Raw genomic sequence first — 22,187 nt, forward strand, 5'->3', positions numbered from 1 at the left:
TCTGTTATCAAGAACAGGAAATTGTATTCACTCTGATAACAGTGCATTGATTCTGAATATACTTTATAGGCTTCCTATTTAGATTTTATAGAATGCAATTATGCTCAAATGAATTATTTACCTTTGCGTTTTTATGATATTATTATTATTATTATTATTATTATTATTATTATTATTATTATTAGTAGTAGTAGTAGTAGTAGTAGTTTCTGATATAAACCTGACTTATACTGTACCTTTCATTAGATTTCTATTGACTGTTAGTAACATGAAGTATTATGTTGCTTTTATTTATGCTACACTTTTAGTACACGAAACCATTATCAGTCTTTTGGTCTTTTTTTTCCATCAGTGTAATACATACTTGCCAACATTTTAAAGGGTTTTCAAGGAGATCCCGGAGGGGTTAGTCCTGGTGCAAGGTATGGAGGGGGGTGGCACCGTGAATCACGCAATTTGCTGTATTGTGCAGCGGTGATTGGGGGCCACTGGATGAGATCTGGGGGCCAGGACTACTCCTCCCGGAGCCCGGGTGAACAACCTGAAATTTGGGAGTATCACCAATCAGCTCCAAACTATAATTTCTTAAACACAGCCTGCAAAATGTAAGTTAGAAGCTGATTGGTTGGTGATATATATCTCACAATTTTGTCTCACATCAAGCTTTGATACATATGCCCCTTAGCGGTCTATGTATCAGCAGTGAAAAGTGTGGAGAAGTGAACCAGTGGAGAAGTTGCCCATAGCAATCAATCAGTTCCTACCTATTATTTTAGAGAATGTACTTGATAAATGCTACTTGAAAGCTGATTGGTTGCTATGGGCAACGTCTCCACTGGGTGACTTCTCCACACTTTTCACTGCTTGATAAATAGACCCCTAAAACTCTAATCCAACAATGTGTAATATATATAAGCTGTAAAGGGACTCATACCAAGTGGGACTAACATTTGTCCATAAAGTCTAAAAAAGCTGAATGTAAAAATAGATGATTTACACCAATACTGTATGCTGTGTTGAGGATCCTGAAGATGTCTCCAGTTTTGCATCAATAGCATATGCACGAGGTTAGGTCAGGCTAACTTATACCCAAACAGGTCATGAGCACAAGAAATGTTAGTTAACATTGGTTTGGTATAGATAGCAGGAAACTTTTTTCCACTTTGATTTGATTTACTGTAAATAAAAATAAATATAAATATTGTACAGGTATAATCTTCCATCTCCTACATAAATGAAAGTACATTAATGAGTGTATAGGAATATAGTCAAATCTTTATCACAAACATATCTAAATAATCATGTAATAAAGTCACAATCAATTAAGAATACTTCAGAAGTCGAGCCACAATAAGCCAATCAGAAGTGACTATCTAGTGCTGGGGACTATCATCATCATCACTGTGTATTTGCTCCAGCCATCAGGCACTGGTAACTTCTAGGTATATCATCATCTCCATGGGGACCTGACTTAGCTGACAATTACACGGGTACATGGTACACCCTAACTGTACTCTGTCTGCATTATACACGCTTTCCCTTCCCTGTTCCACATCTCCAAACGTAAGGAGGTGCAAGTATTTAATCAGCATATTACATAGGTTTACAATCTTTTATGAGCATGCTCAGTTCATATTTGTGCATCTTAAGGTGCATACACACGAGCTCAGGGAGGACAGAAACCTCCCGTGGAGCAGAAGGGCAGATATGTCAGATGAACGATTGAACGATTTGAACGATTTACCAACGATTTGAACGATTGAATGATTTTTGCCTGTATTAAAATGAATGGAATCGTCTAAATCTGACTGCAAACACATCAGATGTCAGATATCATTATCTGACAAACGGGAACGCGCTTCGTTCATCGTTCATCTGACAAGCATGTCAGATATGTCAGATTTTCCTTCAGATATGAAAGTTTGAACGATTTTTAAAATCGTTAACGTTCAGATCTGAAGATAAATCTGACCGTGTGTATGCACCATTACACTACGCAAATGGGCATACACCCAAATCAACATGATCCCCAAAGTGTTAAAATAGAAGTTTTACTTGTACTCTCTGCCTTCCTTTGTAGCTTGACTTTTGGACTCCAGATTCTGTATTGCTCATAGAAGAGGGAAAGAGTGCTGACTTCCGTGCTGAATACAATGCAGCTTATGACATCCAAGCTCTTCTGGACCAAAGTGGCATGCCCTATGAGTGAGTGCCATGCATCAGCACAATAAGATGGTGATTCTGACTGCTTCAATTGATATATGAGTTTCTCCAAAAATAATGATATTCTGCTTTAATGTGATTCATAGAACAATTCGGGCTTTTAAGATTCTTTGGAAACAAAAAGCTATCTGTGAGACTGATAGCGCTCCCACTTGGCAGATGTATAGTGTGTTTTACCGTTTTGGGTGGGTGGTGCAAGACCTTGCACTTGAAAAAGGATCAGGACGATCCGAAATGCGTTGTGCCTGCTGTGCTGATATTGTTGGTGTACCCCCTGGGAAAGGCTTTGGAGTTTTTGGCTGAATGCTTGGTGGTGTGGAGAAATACAAGCCCAATTTATCAGGACTTTATCTATCGTGTTCTCACACCACCCACCCAAAACGGTAACCCACCAGGAGGATCACTATTGCTATTTTTGCACATCATATGTATTTGTACCTGTTTTTATTCTATTTTATTTTATTTTGTAATTGATGTCAATTTAATAAATACACCTTTTATTGGGACACCCCATTGTGTCATTCTAAGGTGATATTCATTGTGTGGTAAAACACACTATACATCTGCCAAGTGGGAGCGCTATCAGTCTCACAGATAGCTTTTTGTTTCTATGGTTACAGGTTATGATGTATAACCTTTTTTCTATGAGGAAGTAAGCTGCATATCATTGGTTTACTGCGCAATTTTTTCCCCCCATATAATATCCTAATATTTTAAGATTCTTTGCACAAATATATACCTGTGTAGCAACTGCACTGCAGAGTGTCTGCACAAAGCACGCAGAGAGTGGATTTGCAATCACAATATGGGTCCTTCAACGTTGTTTGTAACTATGTGTCATTAAGGGTTTTCCTATAGTGAGGTCTCCAGCTGAAGGTTTGGAGAGGCTGCAAAATGTATAGAATAATATAAAATTGCAAGTCCAGGAAATCATACGCTGGTAGCTAATATCCAGCTCACAGCTTCAGGCAGCGGTATGGTCACACAAAAGGGAAGTTGTCCTGAAATGGGAAATACTGTACAAGAGTTAATCATATCTAAAAGAAAGTCACATTATATGGAAATAAGAACAGTAGCTGCTTCTGAAATGGTTACAACTGTCTACTTTCACCATAGATATCCATGAATGGGGGATAACCCTATAATGTTTTGCTAGTAGAGGATATCCATATGCTCACAAACTGTGTGCCGTGGCATCCTGGGTTGCCACGGGTTGCAGGGGTGCCACAGGTTGGGGGTCCAGGACCAGATCAAATTATTTAAGGTCCATGTGATAGGGAAAACCAGAGCTGCTGGCTGCTGATCACAAAATATGTGCACAAACAGAATTGCAACCCTGTCCACCACCACATAACTGAGCCTAAGGCCACATAACTGAACCTAAGGATTGCATATAACACATTGGGGTAGATGTATGATAGCGGCACTTAACGTGCTGCTATAACGCTTCCCACTTCGCCTCTTTACCAAGGCGAAGCAGGAAGCACTACCAATGAGATGTAAGAACATCTCATCGGCCAGAGCCTAGTGCTGTTGCCCTGTGTCTCTGTCCCAGCCAGCTCCACTGAGCATGCGTGGGATCTCGCAAGTATCACGAGATCCCCGCGTGCAGCCTGGAGCCAGCAGCCACCACAGCAGGGACAGCGTTGTCCCTGCTGTGGGGATAGGCTATCACCAGGCTGTAGCTGTCGATAACGGCATCTACAGCGTGCCGAACGGTCAGACGATCTGACCATAGCCCAGGCTATTGGCGCTGCTATCTTGTAGATAGCGGCGCCGATAATGACAGGGGCGCATAGCGCCTCTGTCATTTACCACCCAGACCCCCGATCATACATCAGGGAGAAGCGGTATCAGCACACCAAACGTGCACTGATACCATTTCTGGGCTTCATACATCTCCCCACTCTGCTTAATTTAATATTTTTTGCAGATTTTCTTAATAAGAAACTTTTGGCCTAGGGGTGCCATGAAAAAATAATGATGCTCTAGTCTAGCACGTCGTGATTCAAGAAAGTTTGGAACCACTGCCATATGCAATTGTCCTAACTATACATTCATTTATATGTAATTACTAGAATTGTGAGGTTATGGGAGAAAGACAAGAAGCCCATCCTCAAGTCATTATAAAGGTTAAAGTACAGTTATTTACACTTACAGTACCATTCATGAGAAAGCTATTTGCAAATATGTATCCTTCTCTTTCTACTCCCTTCTATTTTGCCTGAGATACAGTATAGTGCAAATCAGCTGTTGATGGGGGCTGTATTGTGGTCTAATGTAATCTGTTGTGATCATCCAGGGCGAATAGTGTAAATATTTTGGGGGAAAAAATGACATGCAAAATGTTTTATAACACTTAATTACAAAATGTTATTTCAACTAACAACTATCCAATGTGCATTACAATGTAATACTATAGAACATTAGGCACATTAGAGAAGTGCTGCAGAATGTGTGTGTGCTATATAAATAACTGGTAATAAATAAATAAATAAAAATAAGTAATACAATTGATATTGATATTTTAATCTATTTTTCTCTTTAGAATTCTAATTGATGATCTGCAGGTGGCCATGGAAAAGCAACTCAACAGTAACATCCGCTCTGTCCATAGCTACGAGAAGTACAACGAGCTTGAGACGGTATATTTGTAAATTATTTGGCAATACATTTCTGAAAATTTATTTTTTGCGACATATTCTATAAAACAACATGTCTCCTACAGATTTATGCCTGGTCTGCTAACATTGCCGCTCAGAACCCAGACCTCGTCTCTCGCTCACAGATCGGGACTTCATATGAGGGCCGTCCTCTTTACTTGCTTAAGGTAAGCAGGTCCTAAAATGCATCTTTAATTAAAGGAAGGAAACACCAGGGTCCAGCTTTTACCATTCATTGTGCACCACAGTCACATGCATGGGTCAAACACTATTGGATAGCGCTGGCTTATGACATCAATGAAAAACAATTGTGGTTTGTCTGTACACAAAATGTAACTGATGCTGTATAGTTCCACCATTATATTTTTTACTTTTTATTTTTTTTTTTGTAAGGAACCTTGATTATCTTGGCTTTTGAGAAAGGTGCAGCAGTTACACTTGATGCTGCTAGAACTCCTGTCACAATAATGAGCATTACGTCATAATGTCTAAGGGCCCGGTACGAGTATGCCACAATTTTACAGCCTGACCGTACACTTAAAATTACTGCCACAGTTTTAAGGCCTAAAGTATGCAGCTACTGTACATCAAGATACTCTTTAAGCATAAGTTGATGCAAGAGCAAGTAATACTTCAGCCATCATTATTAGTAATGATGAAGTTTATGATGATTAAGACTGCTGTCCAATTAAAATGAACGATTAAATACATTTAAAAATAACTTTCCCCTCACCTAAAAGTGTAACCAGCACCAGTGCTTACATGTTACATGTTTTTACTATGGAATTTTATACTTTTTACATATTTGAATATTTACATTGTATATATGCAATGTAGAAATCCCATCATTTAATTTCACTTATATTATATACTATATATAGGAACTTTTTCTTATGTGGCACCTTTATATTCTAGTTTATAAATCTTATTAAAATCAGTTTTTACCACCCCACCATTGTAATCCATAAATATGGAGGAGAAGCACATGGCTAGCGCCTTTTTAATTCACTTCCTGGTGGAAGTTCCGGTTTTGAAAATAAAGTTTTTTACTATTTAAACTACCAATGGTGGAGGACATGCCATCCTTAAAAAAGTGCGCAAGCGCACAAAACGTGTTGGAGGCTATAGGTGGCTATCCCGAACTCTTCTTGGACAACCAGGCTACACGGCCAGTCACACATGCCATCCTCCCCGAGTAACGTCATCACCAGTGGCCGATCGTGGCCAGATGCTACGGGACCATTGAGAGCAGCAGCCAAGGCCAGGCTTCAGCTCTCCAACTATGACCACACCCAACACAGCCGTGCTGGAGGAAAGGAAGAGGACGGACTAAGGAAAGGGCAAGGTAGGGAAAGAAAGGTTACATCTTTTGTGGGTGATAGTGACAGTTCAAAAAGACAAGGGACCCATCAAAATCTCCTAAAAGGAGCTATAAACATACAATTGTTTAATAATCATTAATTTCTTTACAGGTGCCACAAGTATATTTATATTTATTTTATACAAGACATATAGCGCTCAATACCATTATATTTAATTATTCTATATCAATTGAGCTGCTTAAAAACAAATAGAGCGTGGTATTACATATCCCTTTTATATATATATGGGTTGGGTATGGGATGCCGACGCTCGGGATCCCGGCAGTCAGAATCTCAACGCCGTCTTCCCAACAGAGGTAAGCATACCAACACTTGTTGGTCGGTATGCTAACCCTCCCCCTCTCCCTACCAGTGACGTGCGGTGTGGTCAATGGCTGGGGAGGCACACATGTATAAAAGCACAGTTTTTAAATCAAAACTGGAGCATGACAGGGAGTATGATAGGGGAGGGAGAATGACAGGCTCTCCCTCCCCTGCCTCCCCTGACTGCATGTCTCTGCTTCCTACCCTAACCCTCCCTACCTAGTGCCTAACCCTAACCTCCTCCCCTAGTACAGTACCTAAACCTAACCTCCCCCTCCCCGCACCCTACACCTAATCCTCCCTCCTCAGTGCCTAAACCTAACCCTCCCCCTAGTGCCTAATCCTAACCCCTAAACCTAACCCAAACCCTCACCCCAACCCCGCTACTTGCCTTCGGTATCCCTGTGGTCAAGATGCCGGTGCCAGGATTCAGACCGGCATCAGGATTCCGGTGCTGGTAATGTAAGCATCAGCATGTAAGCGTCGGCATATAGAATTTGTTTATTAACATTTACTTATATAGTGCCAGCATATTACATTGTGGTTTACAATTAGGAACAAAACTGTAATAGAACAGTAATAAAGTAATAACAGACAGACATAGAGGTAAGAGGGCCTTGCTTGCAAGCTTACAATCTATAGGGAAATAGACACTGATACACAAGGATCATTGCTACAGTACATATTGCATATCAATCTAGCCAGATTGGCTCTTGATAGTGTGTATGATCCAGTCACACAGGAATGTTGGCCTGGGGTCTGTGAGATGTGTGAGTGTAAAAAGAGAACATACATACAGTTATGTGTAGACTGTGTAGAGGGGGGTAATTAGTAGAATAGCTTATGTAGGTTACATTGGTGGGTCTGGAATGTGATAACTTGCCTGAAGAGGTGGGAACACTTGAAGGTTTGGAGGCTAGAAGAAAGTCTTGTTGTGCAAGGAAAGGCTTTCCACAGAGTGGGTGCAGCCCCCCAAAAAAGTCCTGTAACCAGTGGCGGATACTACCATATTCTGTGAAGGGGGCTGCGTGCAGTCCGGTCGGAGCAAAGTCCAGACTGATGCACTTGCAGCATCTGTAGAGTGCATTGCATATGTGCAAGGATCTGGCAGGCGCTGTGACCAGCACAAGTGCACAAACACCGGCTTCTAAGGACTGCATCGGCTGCATCCCATAGAACAGAGGTTCCCAAACACGGTCCTCAAGGCTCCCCAACAGTTCTGGTTTTAGAGATTGCCATGGTGGTTGAGCACAGGTGACTTAATTAGTAAGTTAGTCAACTTGATTTAACCCCCTGTGCTCAATCATGGATATCTCCAAAACCTGTACTGTTCGGGAGCCTTGAGGACTGCATTTGGGAACCTCTGCCCTAGAAGTCAGGTAAGGCTGACAGAAAGGCAGGGAGTGACTTCCTATTGGAAGTGCTCTCTCTGCTAAATGCGGTTCTGACTGGCATTCCCAGGGGGAGAAAACACTTCCCCCTGGGACTGCCTATCTGCCATTGGATTATCAGTGAGCACTTCCAATAGGAAGCCTCTGTTCCTGCCAGGGAAGGAAGTGACAGATTGTACTGGGAGAAGGGGGGGGGATACAGCCCTGCAGCACCTAGGTAAAATCTGCCACTATATGTAATTGTGAGTGGGTGCAGGTACTGAAACGAGGAGGCAAGCTGGGAGATATTTTGAGATAAGAGAAGAGATGTTATAAAAAAAAAGTAACCAATGTCGGGACTGACATAACGAAGCAGCAGAAGAAGAACGTTTAGCAAGGAAGTCTAGCAGCTGCAATCAAAATAGATTGTAGGGGAGAAAATCTTTTTATGGGCAGACCAGTAATGAGACTATTGTAACAATCAGCTGAAGGTAATGGGCCTATTTGTGAATGGGACGCAAAGTGACATGTTTGTGAATGAAGTCGCAGAAGCCTGATTTACTACTACATGCTAATACCAGAAATAAAATACAGTCAGTATGAGAATCCGTGTGTCTTCAAGAGGAAAACTGGGCCGCCCATTGATTTTACATCAACCACTGCAACTGTCATCATTAGTATCAGCACTTCCACCAGCCCCATGCTAGGTGCAGTAGATCCATCAGACACAGGCTTCCCTTCTCTGTATACACAACTTAGAATTGCAGAGAGGTTTAGCTACACGCCCAAGACACTCCCAGGAGACAGATCTCTTGCGTGTTGCTGCCCAGGTGCAGTACATTTCATGCAACGCGAGATTTAGCAGAGATCTGTATAACTCAAAATCAACTGTAGGTACGAAAAATGCATAACCTCACCGCTGTGCGTGCAATGTATGGTAAGATGTCGCTATCTGCGTCCATGAGGAGAGATGCACCTGTCTCAGAATAAGGTCCAATGAGTGCAGGAATTAGAGATTTTGCAGTATCTTGTGTGAGATATTGGTGTATTCTGGATATGTTTCTTACGTGTATAGTGTGTAACCGGATTTGGAAACAGATTGAATGTGGGGAACAAAGGACAGTTCAGAGTTAAGACAGATGCAGCGTCCAGTAACAATTTCAGTATAGACAATTTAAGATACAGTAGTTACAAATTACAAAAAATGCTTACAATATAGCAATATTCCAATGTAAATGAATGATCCAGGTGCAGTTTGTCACTGGCATGGCTAATTACACTTACTGTATACTTGCTTCTCTTTAGGTTGGAAAGGCTGGGGATAACAAAGATGCTATATTTATTGATTGCGGATTCCATGCAAGAGAATGGGTCTCCCCTGCATTCTGCCAGTGGTTTGTGAAGGAGGTAAAGTCATTTTATGTATCTAAAGGAAATAATGTTGCATATAATACAATGGAATATATATATATATATATATATAATTTTTTTTCATACACACACTCAAATACCACAGGCTGCCATAGATTTAATTGTGTACTGTTGTGTAGTTTATGACTTGCCTGTAACACAGTCACAGGATAGATTTACCTTACATTTCATTATCTATACCAATGTCTTTGACACTGCAATTCACCAGTTTGACTGGACTCTCACTTGGAGTCCTGCGCTCATTAACATAGTTACATAAGATGACAGGATCCAGCTTCGAACAAGATCAGCACTCTCATCTCCTGCTACAAACATTCAAGTGAATCGGATACAGGTCCATTCACATTTGAAAACTGGGAACATCCAAGTAAAAAGGAGATAAACACTTACAGCAAACAGTGTAACTCTAGTCAAACAGACAATACAAAGGAATTTAATAGTTATTGTGCTTACATTTGTATTTGTAGGCTTTGAAATATTTAATATACATAAGAAAGACAGACTACTTTAATGAGTGCACTCAAATCCTCTTAATGAAAATATACTGTAATACACTTATTCAAATCTAAAATCTTTCAATCCAAAATAACCTTATCCCAAACAAAGCACCTATGTGCAACAACAAATGTTGTTTATGCTGCATATATTTTATTGTCTTGTCTATTATATATAAATTTAAATTCTTTATTTAATACGATATTTTTAATTTCTTTATTTGCTATATTTTTTTAAATTTTTATTATTTCAGATATCTTCTAATACAGTAGTTAGTAAAATCTTAAAATGACAGATATATATGGGGAAAGTGACAGAATATATACAGATAATGTGGAAAATAGGTAGTTAAAAAAAAGGCTAGATGTGTTTGCAAGTGTCCTCTTTATTTATGTGCACATGGGTATTTATAAATGCCGGTTATTGCTGAGGTTACTAATAACACATCTAGCAAACACTGACGCGCATTTCGCTATGGCTTTTAAGGCAAGAAGTTTTTTAAATATGTCACTGATAATCAAGTAATTGACAACAGTTAGGGGACCCATGTGCCTCTGCAGGGGCGTCTTAAGAGAGAAGGGGGCCCATGTGCACTCCCTGTGTGGGGCCCCCTCCTCTCTCCCTGGTGGCCGACAGCTAGCCAGCCACCGGAGCATTAGTAGACTCTGGGCACTAGAGTGTGCCCGGAGTCTACTGCGCATGCGCAAAATGCCGGAAAGTGGCCGTGGTGGCCATTTTCCTGTGTTCTGAGCAGCGCAGACACCCGATAATATGGGTGCAGTGTGTACGGTGTGGGGCCCCCCTGGACCTGGGGGGCTCGTGTGCCCTGCACACACTGCACCCATTATAGATACGCCACTGTGCCTCTGCTGTCTGAGGACAGTCTTTGTGGAAACTCAACTTTAACTAAAATGAAATCTTATGTGAACCTGCATTATTAAAATTATTGCTAATTACTTTCTTTAAATAGTTTCTCACAAGTGCAGCCAAACAGAAAGCGAGAGATGTATGCAATTCCCTCTGCGTATGAATCTCGCGATTATTAGAAGACTGAGCATATATTGGGTCCTGCATATACAAGTTATAGTAACTACGGGGAAATTCAAAGTCGCACATATGTCATTAACATTTCCAGTTGCTACTGAGTGGGTATAATCAGGAGAAGACATTGTGTTTGCACGTCGCATAAGTGTTCTGTGGGCATGTAAGAAATTTGTGGGCTATTCAGAAGTGAGTATATGCAGAGATCTGTCCGTCTTCAGATGGATTTCTTTCGCCAAGGATACGGCTGGTGCAAATACATGCTGCTGAGGATAAAGACGGCTTTCACCAGCAGATAGATTGGGCGCTGCGGGTGCTAAAATCCGGCCAACTCTGAATACAGGCGGAGATCTGCAATTATTTTTGATTAGGTAAAGCAGCCGCACTTGCATATGCTTTTCCATGCAACTCTGAAGCTGGCCTAGCAGGCTGTTGCTAGTTTACAGTGCCATGTTCTGTTGAGTTGAATTGAGACAGCTCATTTATGATCCCATTTAGAGTTAAAGGTATTTTCTTCCTGAATGTAAACTTGAAAATTATTACAAAATGAAGTGACACATACACAAGAATACAGATGGCCACTATAAGGAGTGTACATACAAGAGGAGCAAATACAAACACTATAAGGAGAGTAAAGTCAAGGGGGGCATTATAGGAAGAGTACAGCTATGTTAATTGGGGATGCAGTCAGGATGCCGATGGCCAGAATGCCGACCCCCAGAATCTCAACACTGAAAGCCCGGCATGGGACTAAAGATAGACGTCTAAATACTGATGCCTATCATTAACCCCACGCCAAAATCCCCATGCCCGGCATTCTGAATGTAGGTAAGCCGGGCATTGGGAGATGTTAGCCATGGGGGGAGGGTTAGGTTTAGGCACTCCCGGGGAGGACTTAGGGTTAGGCACCCCCTGGGAGGGTTAGGGTTAGGCTAGGGGAAGGAGGGGGTTATGGTTAGGCACCACCAGGGGGAGGTTAGGGTTAGGCCCCACTGGGAGGGTTAGGTTTAGGGTGCGGAGAGGGGGGGTTAGGGTTAGGCACCAAGGGGCGGACTTAGGGTTAAGCACCACCCCTGGAGTCTTATGGTTAGGCACCCCCAAGGGAGGGTTAGGGCAGGGAGAGGGGAGGGTTAACTATACTTACCAGCTGGCGTCTGGATTTTCTGCTGTCGGCTTTCAGCGTCGGGATTTGAACCGGCGGCTTTTAAGCCGTCGGTATTTCATACCCAAACCGTTAATTGGGTATAACAATAAAAAGATAAAGAACATAAGCAAGGGCCCTAAATAAAACAAATTGAAACAATAATAACATTATTGGGGGTATTACTATTTCTGGTCGGAGCGACAGTAGGCTGAAGCTTTGCCTAGGGTGCCAAGAAACCTTGCACCAGCCCTGACAGGGACATTGAATGAACAGAGGAATATGCAACAGCAAGGAGGCCTTAACAGGAGGCCGAGACCCACGGAAACAGTATGCCATGTGCCAGCAGTGTATGACAAGAGTATAGTGTTATTAATAGATGTCAAAGACATATTTTCTATATACAATTTAATGAAATACAAACACCTCCCACATCCAGTATTTACTGCTTTATATTCCCAGTGGGAATCTTCTTACTTCTCAACTTGACATAATATAAACACAATACTAATAAATTAACTACCATCCAGGGGCACCTAGATGGGGGATGTATACTGATTACCTGGGCCCGGGCTTGTTTGGAGGGGCCCGGCAGGGCCCTGAGTCAGCTGCTGAGGGGGATAATGTTTGCAGTGTACGGCGTATAGTATTTTTCCAATGTTTTTTTTGGAGGGATTGTGGTCACACATCTTTGATTTGGCCACACCCTCTTTGTCAGCTCTCAACGGCCCTGCTATTATCAGCTGGAAGTAACAATAAGGAAGCAGTCAATCAACACTGGTTAGAGAATGCTGCTGGTATCATCATTAACATAACTTTACACCAGGACTCCAATATCTATAAAATGTACACATCCAAAGTAGCATTTCTGGCAGGGGCGTATCTATAATGGGTGCAGTGTGTGCGGGGCCCCCAGGTCCAGGGGGGGCCCGCACCGCACACCCTGCACCCATATTATTTTAAACTCACCTGTCCGGGTGTCAGCGCTGCTCAGAACACCGGAAAATGGCCGTCGCGGCCATTTTTCCGGTGTTCTGTGCATGCACAGTAGACTCTGGGCACACTCTAGTGCCCGGAGTCTAGTAATGCTCCGGTGGCTGGCCAGCCACGTCAGTCGGCTGCTTGCCACCAGGGAGAGAAGAAGGGGCCCCACACGGTTAGTGCACACAGGCCCTCTCCTCTCTTAAGGCGCCCCAGATTTCTGGGATATATTTACTAAAGTGCGGGTTTATAGAAGTGGAGATGTTGCTCATAGCAACCAATCAGATTGTACTTATCACTTATCTAGCACCTTCTAGAAGATAATAGTTAGAATCTGATTGGTTGCTATGGGCAACGTCTCCATTTATGTAAGCCAGCACTGTAGTGGATACTCTCCCTGGTCTCAATATGTTGCATGTCAAGTGGCTTATGTGTACATGCCCTTACTGTACTCAAATCATACTGTCCTATCCAGGCATAAGGAAGGGGAGTCTAAGATATGCAGAAATCTAAATATGATCTCATTTTGGTATACATTTGCAACACAGATATATGTATATTTACACCATAAAAATGTACACACATCCAACTCTAAATAAGGCCCTTAGTATCCAAATAGTTAGGAAAGTATTGTTTCTGCCAATGGTATATCATTTATAATAAGGTGATTTCATTCCATATTTACATTAAAGGCTATTGACTCTTATGGCTCCGATGTTCAATTTACCAATCTTCTCGACAAACTGGATTTTTATATTCTACCCGTCCTAAATGTTGATGGCTACGTGTACACCTGGACTGATGTAAGTCGGATTGTTCTAATAACTTTATTGATTTATTTTTTTAAACTTTCTTTCGCTAGAAAGATAATTCTCACAAATTGTTATTGTATTGCAATATTTATTACAGGACCGTATGTGGAGAAAGACTCGTTCTCCTACTAAGAATTCCAAATGTATTGGTACTGACCCAAACAGAAATTTTGATGCAGGATGGTGCAGTAAGTTATATGTACTGAAAAATGTTGTCAAAACTCTAAGCACTTAGGGGTATATTTACTAATAGACTTTACTTATTTAAAATCGATCAAAATAGATGTTGTGTTTCTGGGGCTATATCACACATGTACTAATACTTAAAAATACAAATAAAAAAATGTCTGTTAGTAAATGTGTGATTTAGCCTCAGAAACAATGTTGATAGATTTTCAATGTTGATAGATTTTCATCGATTTTAACTCACTCAAATTCGATTAAAATTGACCATTAGTAAATATACACCATACAGTGTACTTATCTGTGACCAGAGTCTTCTCAGTTCTGTTTATTTTGCTATATTTAAATATATTTATATAAGTGGAAAATATTGATTCTGTATACATGCACCAATAAATATGATGATAATAATAATAATGATAATATTAAAAATTGTAAATAATCATAGTGTTAATTACAGTCAGAGCCATCTTAATCATATATTTATTTTTAATGCCCACATAAAGTCTGCTTTCTGTATAGAGTATGTAGGTGACAGATCACATTAACGTAAAATATAACCCCTTACTTCGTATGGCTTGCAGTATTTTCCCTTTAGAGTATTGCTTGTATTTATTGGTGTGAATAGGAAGGGATAGCTTGAATTCTCATGTACTGAATGTAATGGAAAGGTAATTCAAATGGCCAGTAAATAATACTGGATAGTAAAACACTTGCTTGTTTATTGTATTGAACAAAAAGTCTTGCTGACATGAGACTGCCTGTGCTAATTCTTGAAAATTAAGATTTATTTGAACTAATTATAAATTCAATGCGCACATTTTTCTTCTGCAAATATTTGACAATCTGCATTATGGTAATATATATATATATTTTTTTTTTATTAGTAGTATTTTTATTTACACGTGAAATATGTTTTCTTTTTTTTAATACATATTTACTATTTTGGAATAATAAAATGACACAGGTAATAAAGTTAAACACATGTAGTCAAACTGCTTTTATGGATTTTAAGCTGCTGGAGCATCATCAAGTCCTTGCAGTGAGATTTATTGTGGCACCATTCCTGAGTCAGAGAGTGAAACCAAAGCACTGGGTGATTTCATCCGCAGTAACCTCTCCTCAATCAAAGCCTACCTGACCGTTCACTCCTATTCCCAGATGTTGCTTTTCCCCTACTCCTACAAGAATGCTCTAGCAGAGAATTATGATGAGCTGGTGAGTACTTAGAAGAAATACTGATGTGTCATATTTTTGAAAAATTAGGCCTGATTAATTAAAATGAGACATTTTGAGAAAGTTAAGAACTTACCCCGAAAGACAGATTTAGCAGACATATTTTGGCTCGTGAGTAACACAGCATAGCACAATTTGATTACTGAAAGGTTAAATACAGATGTTAGACCAGTGGTGGATTTCTCACAAGGCACATGCCCCTTGCATCAGAGCCCCGGTATGCACTGGCTGGATGGTTTTGGGGGGGTGGGCTTAATTACAGGCAAGGAGCTGTGGAGCGGGTGGTTGGGAAAGGTTGGAACTGCCTTGGATGCCCTCATACACCTAACATTGTTGCGCAGTATGGCGCTAAACACATGGCGGGACTTAGGCCTCCGCCACAGGAAGCAATTACAGTAATTTTTAAAATTTTCCTGAATTGTGCATCACATCATAGCTGTACACATGTTCACTTATAGTGGTTTATTTATGAAGCATGGGGTTATATAACCCAGCACTTTTGATTTTGTTTTTGTCCGATATTTGAAAGGGCAATGTTTTTACTAGCCGTGCCTTGCTAATAAAAGCATTGCCCTTTTAAATATCAGGCATGAACGCAGTGGCTAATTTATTGACCCCCAGAAAATGTTTTTGTAACCCTCCCCCGATACCTCCAACAAATTATTACTACCTGTAATTGACTTTGCGAGTGAATCCTCTGTGTGAGCGTGATTGCAATTCAATCGCCGTGTGTGTGCAGTGCGGCTTACACGCATGCGCAATAGCTCACAATCACTCTATCTGTGTAAATATCAGTATTGTGTCCACAACTGTATTATGTGCTTATTCTATGGAATAACATATACCCTAGTTTAGATTAAAATTATATTAATTGTAAGAGGCACAGACATCATAATGGCTTTTAGATATGCTTAACATCTATGTTTTTATATTTTATTCCTTAGAACACACAGTTGATCCTAATGAACAAAGAAGAAATGCTATCATTAAATAAAGATAAAAAATAAATATCAAAAAGCACTGATTATACTTAAATGATGTACTCTAGTTTATAGCTACTTTTATGTTTTAAAAGAATAAACATATTCCAATATTACAGAATAAATTGTAGTACTACAGCCAAAAAATTGCATCTCCTCTAACCAAAGCAACACTGACACCAGGTTATGGGAAAACACCCCACCTAGCAAACATTGCATGGCACATACTATAATGCAACGCAATGTAATCAGACCCGCCAAGAGCCGCGGCGGGCCCGGGTAACAGGGGGCGTGGCCTAATCGTGGGAGGGGGGGCGCTCTGAGCCCCCTCAGCCCGGCTCAAAACCAGGGGGGGCGCGATCAGTGTGATCGTTCCCCCCCACAGGCATAGGAGACTGCTGTGGCTGCTGCTTAGCAGCCACGAGCAGTCTCCCACTGCAGCTCAGCACACGCTGTGTGCTGGGCTGCTGTGAGGGAAGGGGGGGTGGCGCTGCCGGACCCGGGCCCCCGCCGAGCCCCTCAGGAAGCCCGCATAATCTGTACCCACTCCCCCCACTCTCGGCGCCCCTGAATGTAATAACCTATTTATACACCATTCAAACAGAGATTTTGACATGGGAATTTGCCAGGGCAAGCCAGGTCAACCCAGGTCCTTTCTCTGTCTGAAAGGGTCTACCCGGGACCATATTGCCGGGGCCTCTACCCTGGTCGCTACCAGGATTGTGCCCAGGACCGACCCGGAAAGCTTACAGTGTGAAAGGTGCAACTCGGGTTATTCAACCCGAGTCGCGCTATCAAGCTGGTAATTGATGTAGCTGGATCGCTCTAGAACACAGTGATGATGTCAGACGGTTAACATCTACTTTTGATGACTCTACACTATTTTGCAAGGCTGACACGGGTTCTGTGCGAAAGAGGTCAACCTGGGTATAACCCGGCACTAAGGTGCAGTGTGAAAAAGGTGTAGGAGCTGTGACCCATGTTCAATAACCTGGCAGAATATCACGTTGAAGCCCCAGCTTCTGTCTGCAAAGGGTAGTACTAAGCTTCAATAAGCAGCAATGATGTCCATCTTTGATTGCGACACCACAGTACAGACCCATAAAAATAATTTGATCAGGCCTCATTTATCAATGAGTTTTATAACTCAAAACGAGTGATAAAACTCACTGTGTAGGATAAATGGTGCTCCAGCCAATCAGCTCCCAACTGTCATCTTTAAAACAGATGACAGTTGAGAGATGATTGGCTGGAGCACCATTTATCCTACACAGTGAGTTTTATCACTCATTTTCAGTGATAAAACTCATTGATATAAATGAAGCTATAGTGAGAAATATAATTATTTTTTATGGGAGCTGGTCCTGCTACAAATTAAAACAGAAAATAAAAAAATACCAGCAAGCCGATAAATAGTGAGAATTTTTTATTGTATGTGTTTGCTTTCGGGATGTTTTGTGTTTGTTTGTTTGTTGTTTTAGATCTACGTCTTCATAATAATTTTAGGTTTGTACTATGCATACATACATTTTTACTATAGGGTAAACTTAAGTTAAATTGTAAATTAACTATGTAAAGTAAGTTAATTAGGTCGCTGGTCTAGTTCACTACAGTAAATTGTTAGAATAATTAAGTGAAAGAGCCCCAAAAACTATTTCTAACTTAGAGACAGAAAAGAAACAGAATTTTCAATCAGGCTATTGACATCATATACAGTAGTACCAGGCTCCTTACATCATTTAATACTAAGCTAGGTAACATGGTTGGGGTAGTGAATTACTTACAAACACGCAAAGATAAAGTCACAAATGTCAATTCTACTTATAGCATCCAACCCTTGGCAATAAGGCAGAGGCTTTACTCCATCGCCCTCTGGTGTTTGATGAAAGTGGTGAGGTACTGTAGCACAGTATGGTCTGCTGGGTTACCTGTATTCATGAAAAGAGGTTCATATGATCCTCAGTTATACTTCACTGACAATTTTTTTTGCAGAAATTACAGAAATCAACGTTTATCAGTCTTCATCTTCATACAACATACTGTAGCCCAAGCACTGATGATAAAAACGTTAAAGTGTATAGATGGATCTTACAAAAAAGAATATGGTTTTCTGGGCTTTCAAAATGATTTAAGTGGATGAGTTTAATCAAGTGACATTACCTATCTATAGCAGCATCTCTATACCTCTCTATTGCAGAACTCTCTCTCAGAAGGAGCGGTTAATGCCCTCTCCGCTTTATATGGAACCATTTACACTTATGGACCTGGAGGAAAAACCATCTGTAAGTTGTCTTTGTCTTCTATGTTCAATACTTTTATTTTTATAATAGATAATGTATTACAGTATGCCATCATGTAAAATAAAGTGTGCTTTTGAGAACAGTACCCCAAGATGGCGTAACTACATTCCCTTCTGTTGGTGGTGCACACATTCTGCAAAGAGCCCCGAAACTGACAAAAGGCCATGGCCACAGCCCTCACAACACTAGTATAGGGATCAGATGAATCCACTGATGTCCTTGTCACAGCTACTGTAGGTGGAAGTGCCTGAGATTTATAGTTTTTGAAAAGAGCTAGAGGGCCAGCAAAGAGCAAAGCCCGCAAGCATTACTGGTATGAACTAACATCATCTGTTGCTTTTACTACCACATAGTACATTGCAAACATTAAAATATTTTTTCATTTATGTATAAATGTATTTATTTATTATCACAGACCTTGCAGCTGGAGGCTCTGATGACTGGGCTTATGATATGGGTATTAAACTTTCCTTTACATTTGAGCTACGTGACACCGGAAAATATGGCTTTATACTGCCTGAGTCTGAAATTAAAGAAACATGTGAAGAAACAACATTGGCCGTCCTACACATTGCAAATCATGTGCTGAATAATGCCTAATAACAATACATTCTGTATGGACAACTTTGTCTAATTCATTGTATAGCCAAAAAGGAAGTAATTAAATAAACTATATATTGAGCACTATCAAATCATAATGTCATTGTTTCTTATTAACCTCATTTAATTTGCAAATCAAAATTTAATTTATATACATAATACAAGCCGAGCAACCTTTTTTTATTTAAATTTTTTTAAAACTCATTGCTTGGCCGGGCTCTTTGTTGAGTGAGACCAATGTGGTTTTTTTTCCCCATTTCCCATTGGATTACATTAGGGTTATACTTTTTTTGAAAAAAACAATTAGTTTGCAGCCATTTTTTTTAAACAAAGCGAGGGCACTACTTATTTATTTTAACAATATTGCAGCACTTCATTATTTGAATAGGGGCACTTATTGTTTTTATTCTAGCCATTTAACTTCCGTGGTCACATGGGATGTGACTAATGCCAGATGGCTTGGTAGAATCCAATGTCACCATGCCCTCTGCTGCTTGCCCGTGTACAGAACTGATTTTCTGTCGCTGTTCCAGCCCTTCGCAGTGATGTAGCTATTTCTGACCACTGACATCACTGACAATTTTGCCCCCCAGAACGCTGTGAAAAAGGCATTCTGAAGAGCATTCGCTGAACACTTAAATGAAGTTCCTCTCTGAGGACTATTTCTACAATCTCTGGACTCAGGACTCAGAGTGCTGAGATCAGCTATGCTCTGCATGAGGGGGGGGGAGGTAAGGATAAGTGTCACTGGGGAAGCCACAGGGAGAATCTATAACTTTTGGGTATGGATAGTTAAACCCACATATGATTTTATTGGCACTGGGGAGATAGGGAATATTTTTCCATAGAGGGTTTATTGCCTGTGGGGGACAATAATGCATAAATGAGGTCCATGTGACACTGGGGGTGGGAGTGCCACTGGGGGATCTGTTACCACAGAGATATAATGTAACAGGGGAAACTTTTGACACTGGGGCTAATGCTGCAATGGAAACCAATGGATACAGGTAGGGGATAATACTACAGGGGCATCAATGATACAGTGTAGGGGAAAGATCCTTAGTGGCTACAAGGGTTATGGGAAAATGCTACAGTGGAGGGTGATTCTACACTCCTCAATTGTGGTGCTCAACATGCCCTAAGAGTATTTGTTTTTTTACTAAAATCATTAAAAAACAAGTTTTAAAATGCTTGCTCTTGACAAACAATAATAATAATAATAATTTCTGAGGATATGTTTGAAAGAAGTTAAGTGTTAAAGCTCTGGTTAGGGGAGCCACATGCTTGTTTGCACCTGTGCCCCATAAAGGAGGTTCTCCTGGACTCCATACAGAGTTGTTCTGTGTCCCATATGCCATTCACTTCACTACTGAGTCATGTGGACCGCCCGAGGGTTGGTTGATGTGATCCAATGACACAATCATGGTGCCGAACCTGCCTTTGCACATTAGACATTGATGCCCCTCTGGGACTCTCCTGGATGGGTGGCCGTTAGAAGTTGACAAACATGGCTCACCCCCTATTGCAGCCATTTTAAAGAAAAGTGGCAGTAACAAGTAACTAAACTTTTATAATAAAATTACAATATAGTAATGAGAGAGAAATATGGGATGTATCATAGGTAGGCAGTATTTAAATATAACTTGTAACTTAAATAACTGTAAGGCTTGGAGAAAAACATACATAAAAGGGCACCAAGAGGGTGAGTTGGATACAAAATTTCCAGGTTCGGGTTTCTCAGGGGGCCCAGGCTTGACATAGAGGCATAACCATACTCACCAAGATGGCACGGCTAAGCCCCCCCCATAGCACACAGCTTCGTTAACATTCACCTGACAAGTGCAACCACATCCCCATATGGCCATGCCTCTCTCCTAGTATCGGGCCTGCCAGGGCCTTCAGCGATCCTGCATCCACCAAACACTACTATCACATACCAACAGAGCCAATCAGATTCATGTTCGCAGATGTATTTTGAAGTAGGCAGGGAAGTGAAATTGGCACACACCACTGCTGTGCATCTGAATTCTGCCAGTTTAAGAAATATGCAGTAGACTAACACTGGACCTTTATAATGTTTCATGGGCACCAACAGTTCAGGAAAATGCTTTATACCAGATGAGTAAAATTATGCATTTTACCATAATTTATTGTATGCAACACAATGCTAAACAGTAAATTTAAAATTTAGAGTTTAAATTGCAGGTGTTGATCCTCTGTAATGCAATAGCAGGTATTATAGACACATTTACATTATATAAATATCAACATTAAACATATACACTAGAAATGTGTAGGTAAGTTGCACTTAAAGAAAAGTAAGTACTGTAACTACTGACAATTCAAGATATATATTTATACAGTAAAATTCAAAGAACAGCTGTTTATCACTGAAAGGTAAAAGGTTACATACAGTACGCGCAAACACGATTATCCCTACTCTGCATTGTCTGACTAGAACATTTTTGAAACTGCACCAAAATATTTAAAAGAAAGTGAAATAGATTAAGAAGAAAAACAATAACTTTTAGTAGCAGTTTATGCCACCAACAGAAATGTTTCTTATGCTTAGTCGGATGCATTCAGAAAGTAGTCTCTAAAAACATGTACGTACAAATGGCATATTTACACCCATTTCTGAAAGTGCACCTACCTCTTAATCATTTGTATATGTGCCAGAATTCATTCAGGTGTGTTTACACTAGGGGTGAGCGGGTTCGGATTTCTGAAATCCGAACCCCCCCGAGCCCCCTCGATCCGAGGCCGATCCGAGTCAGGATCGACTTTTCCCGCCTGACTCGGATCTGAAATCAAGGCAAAATGTCATCATCCCGCCTTCCGGGTCTCGCGGGTTTTGGATCCTATATAAGGTACCCGCATCGGCGCCATTTTCTCACTCGGCTGTGGACAGTGAAGAGGGAGGGTGGGAGTTAGGGCTGGCTGGGCTGTGTAGTGTAGTGTAGTGTAGTGCAGTGTAGTATTGTGCTGTGCTGTGCTGTGCTGTGCTGTGCTGCTGTTGTCCATAGGGGCTGTGTCCACTCCTTCA

At 40.8% G+C, this 22,187-nt stretch overlaps 1 protein-coding gene across 1 annotated transcript in view; it reads left to right on the forward strand.

Annotated features, from left to right (window-relative positions):
* Positions 1 to 19,141, forward strand: part of LOC148524198 (carboxypeptidase B-like) — a 33,324-nt gene extending 14,183 nt beyond the window's left edge. The window contains exons 3-11 of the mRNA XM_088472085.1: positions 2,081 to 2,205; positions 4,772 to 4,868; positions 4,952 to 5,053; positions 9,247 to 9,348; positions 13,723 to 13,833; positions 13,940 to 14,030; positions 15,041 to 15,243; positions 18,439 to 18,523; positions 18,957 to 19,141. Of these exons, the coding sequence (XP_088328211.1) occupies positions 2,081 to 2,205; positions 4,772 to 4,868; positions 4,952 to 5,053; positions 9,247 to 9,348; positions 13,723 to 13,833; positions 13,940 to 14,030; positions 15,041 to 15,243; positions 18,439 to 18,523; positions 18,957 to 19,141 (1,101 nt within the window). The remainder of the gene's footprint in view (positions 1 to 2,080; positions 2,206 to 4,771; positions 4,869 to 4,951; positions 5,054 to 9,246; positions 9,349 to 13,722; positions 13,834 to 13,939; positions 14,031 to 15,040; positions 15,244 to 18,438; positions 18,524 to 18,956) is intronic.
* The last annotated feature ends 3,046 nt before the right edge of the window (positions 19,142 to 22,187 follow it).

This window comes from Taudactylus pleione, unplaced genomic scaffold (genome assembly GCF_031769625.1).
Source record: "Taudactylus pleione unplaced genomic scaffold, aTauple2 ptg000120l, whole genome shotgun sequence".
NCBI classification, from domain to species: domain Eukaryota; kingdom Metazoa; phylum Chordata; class Amphibia; order Anura; family Myobatrachidae; genus Taudactylus; species Taudactylus pleione.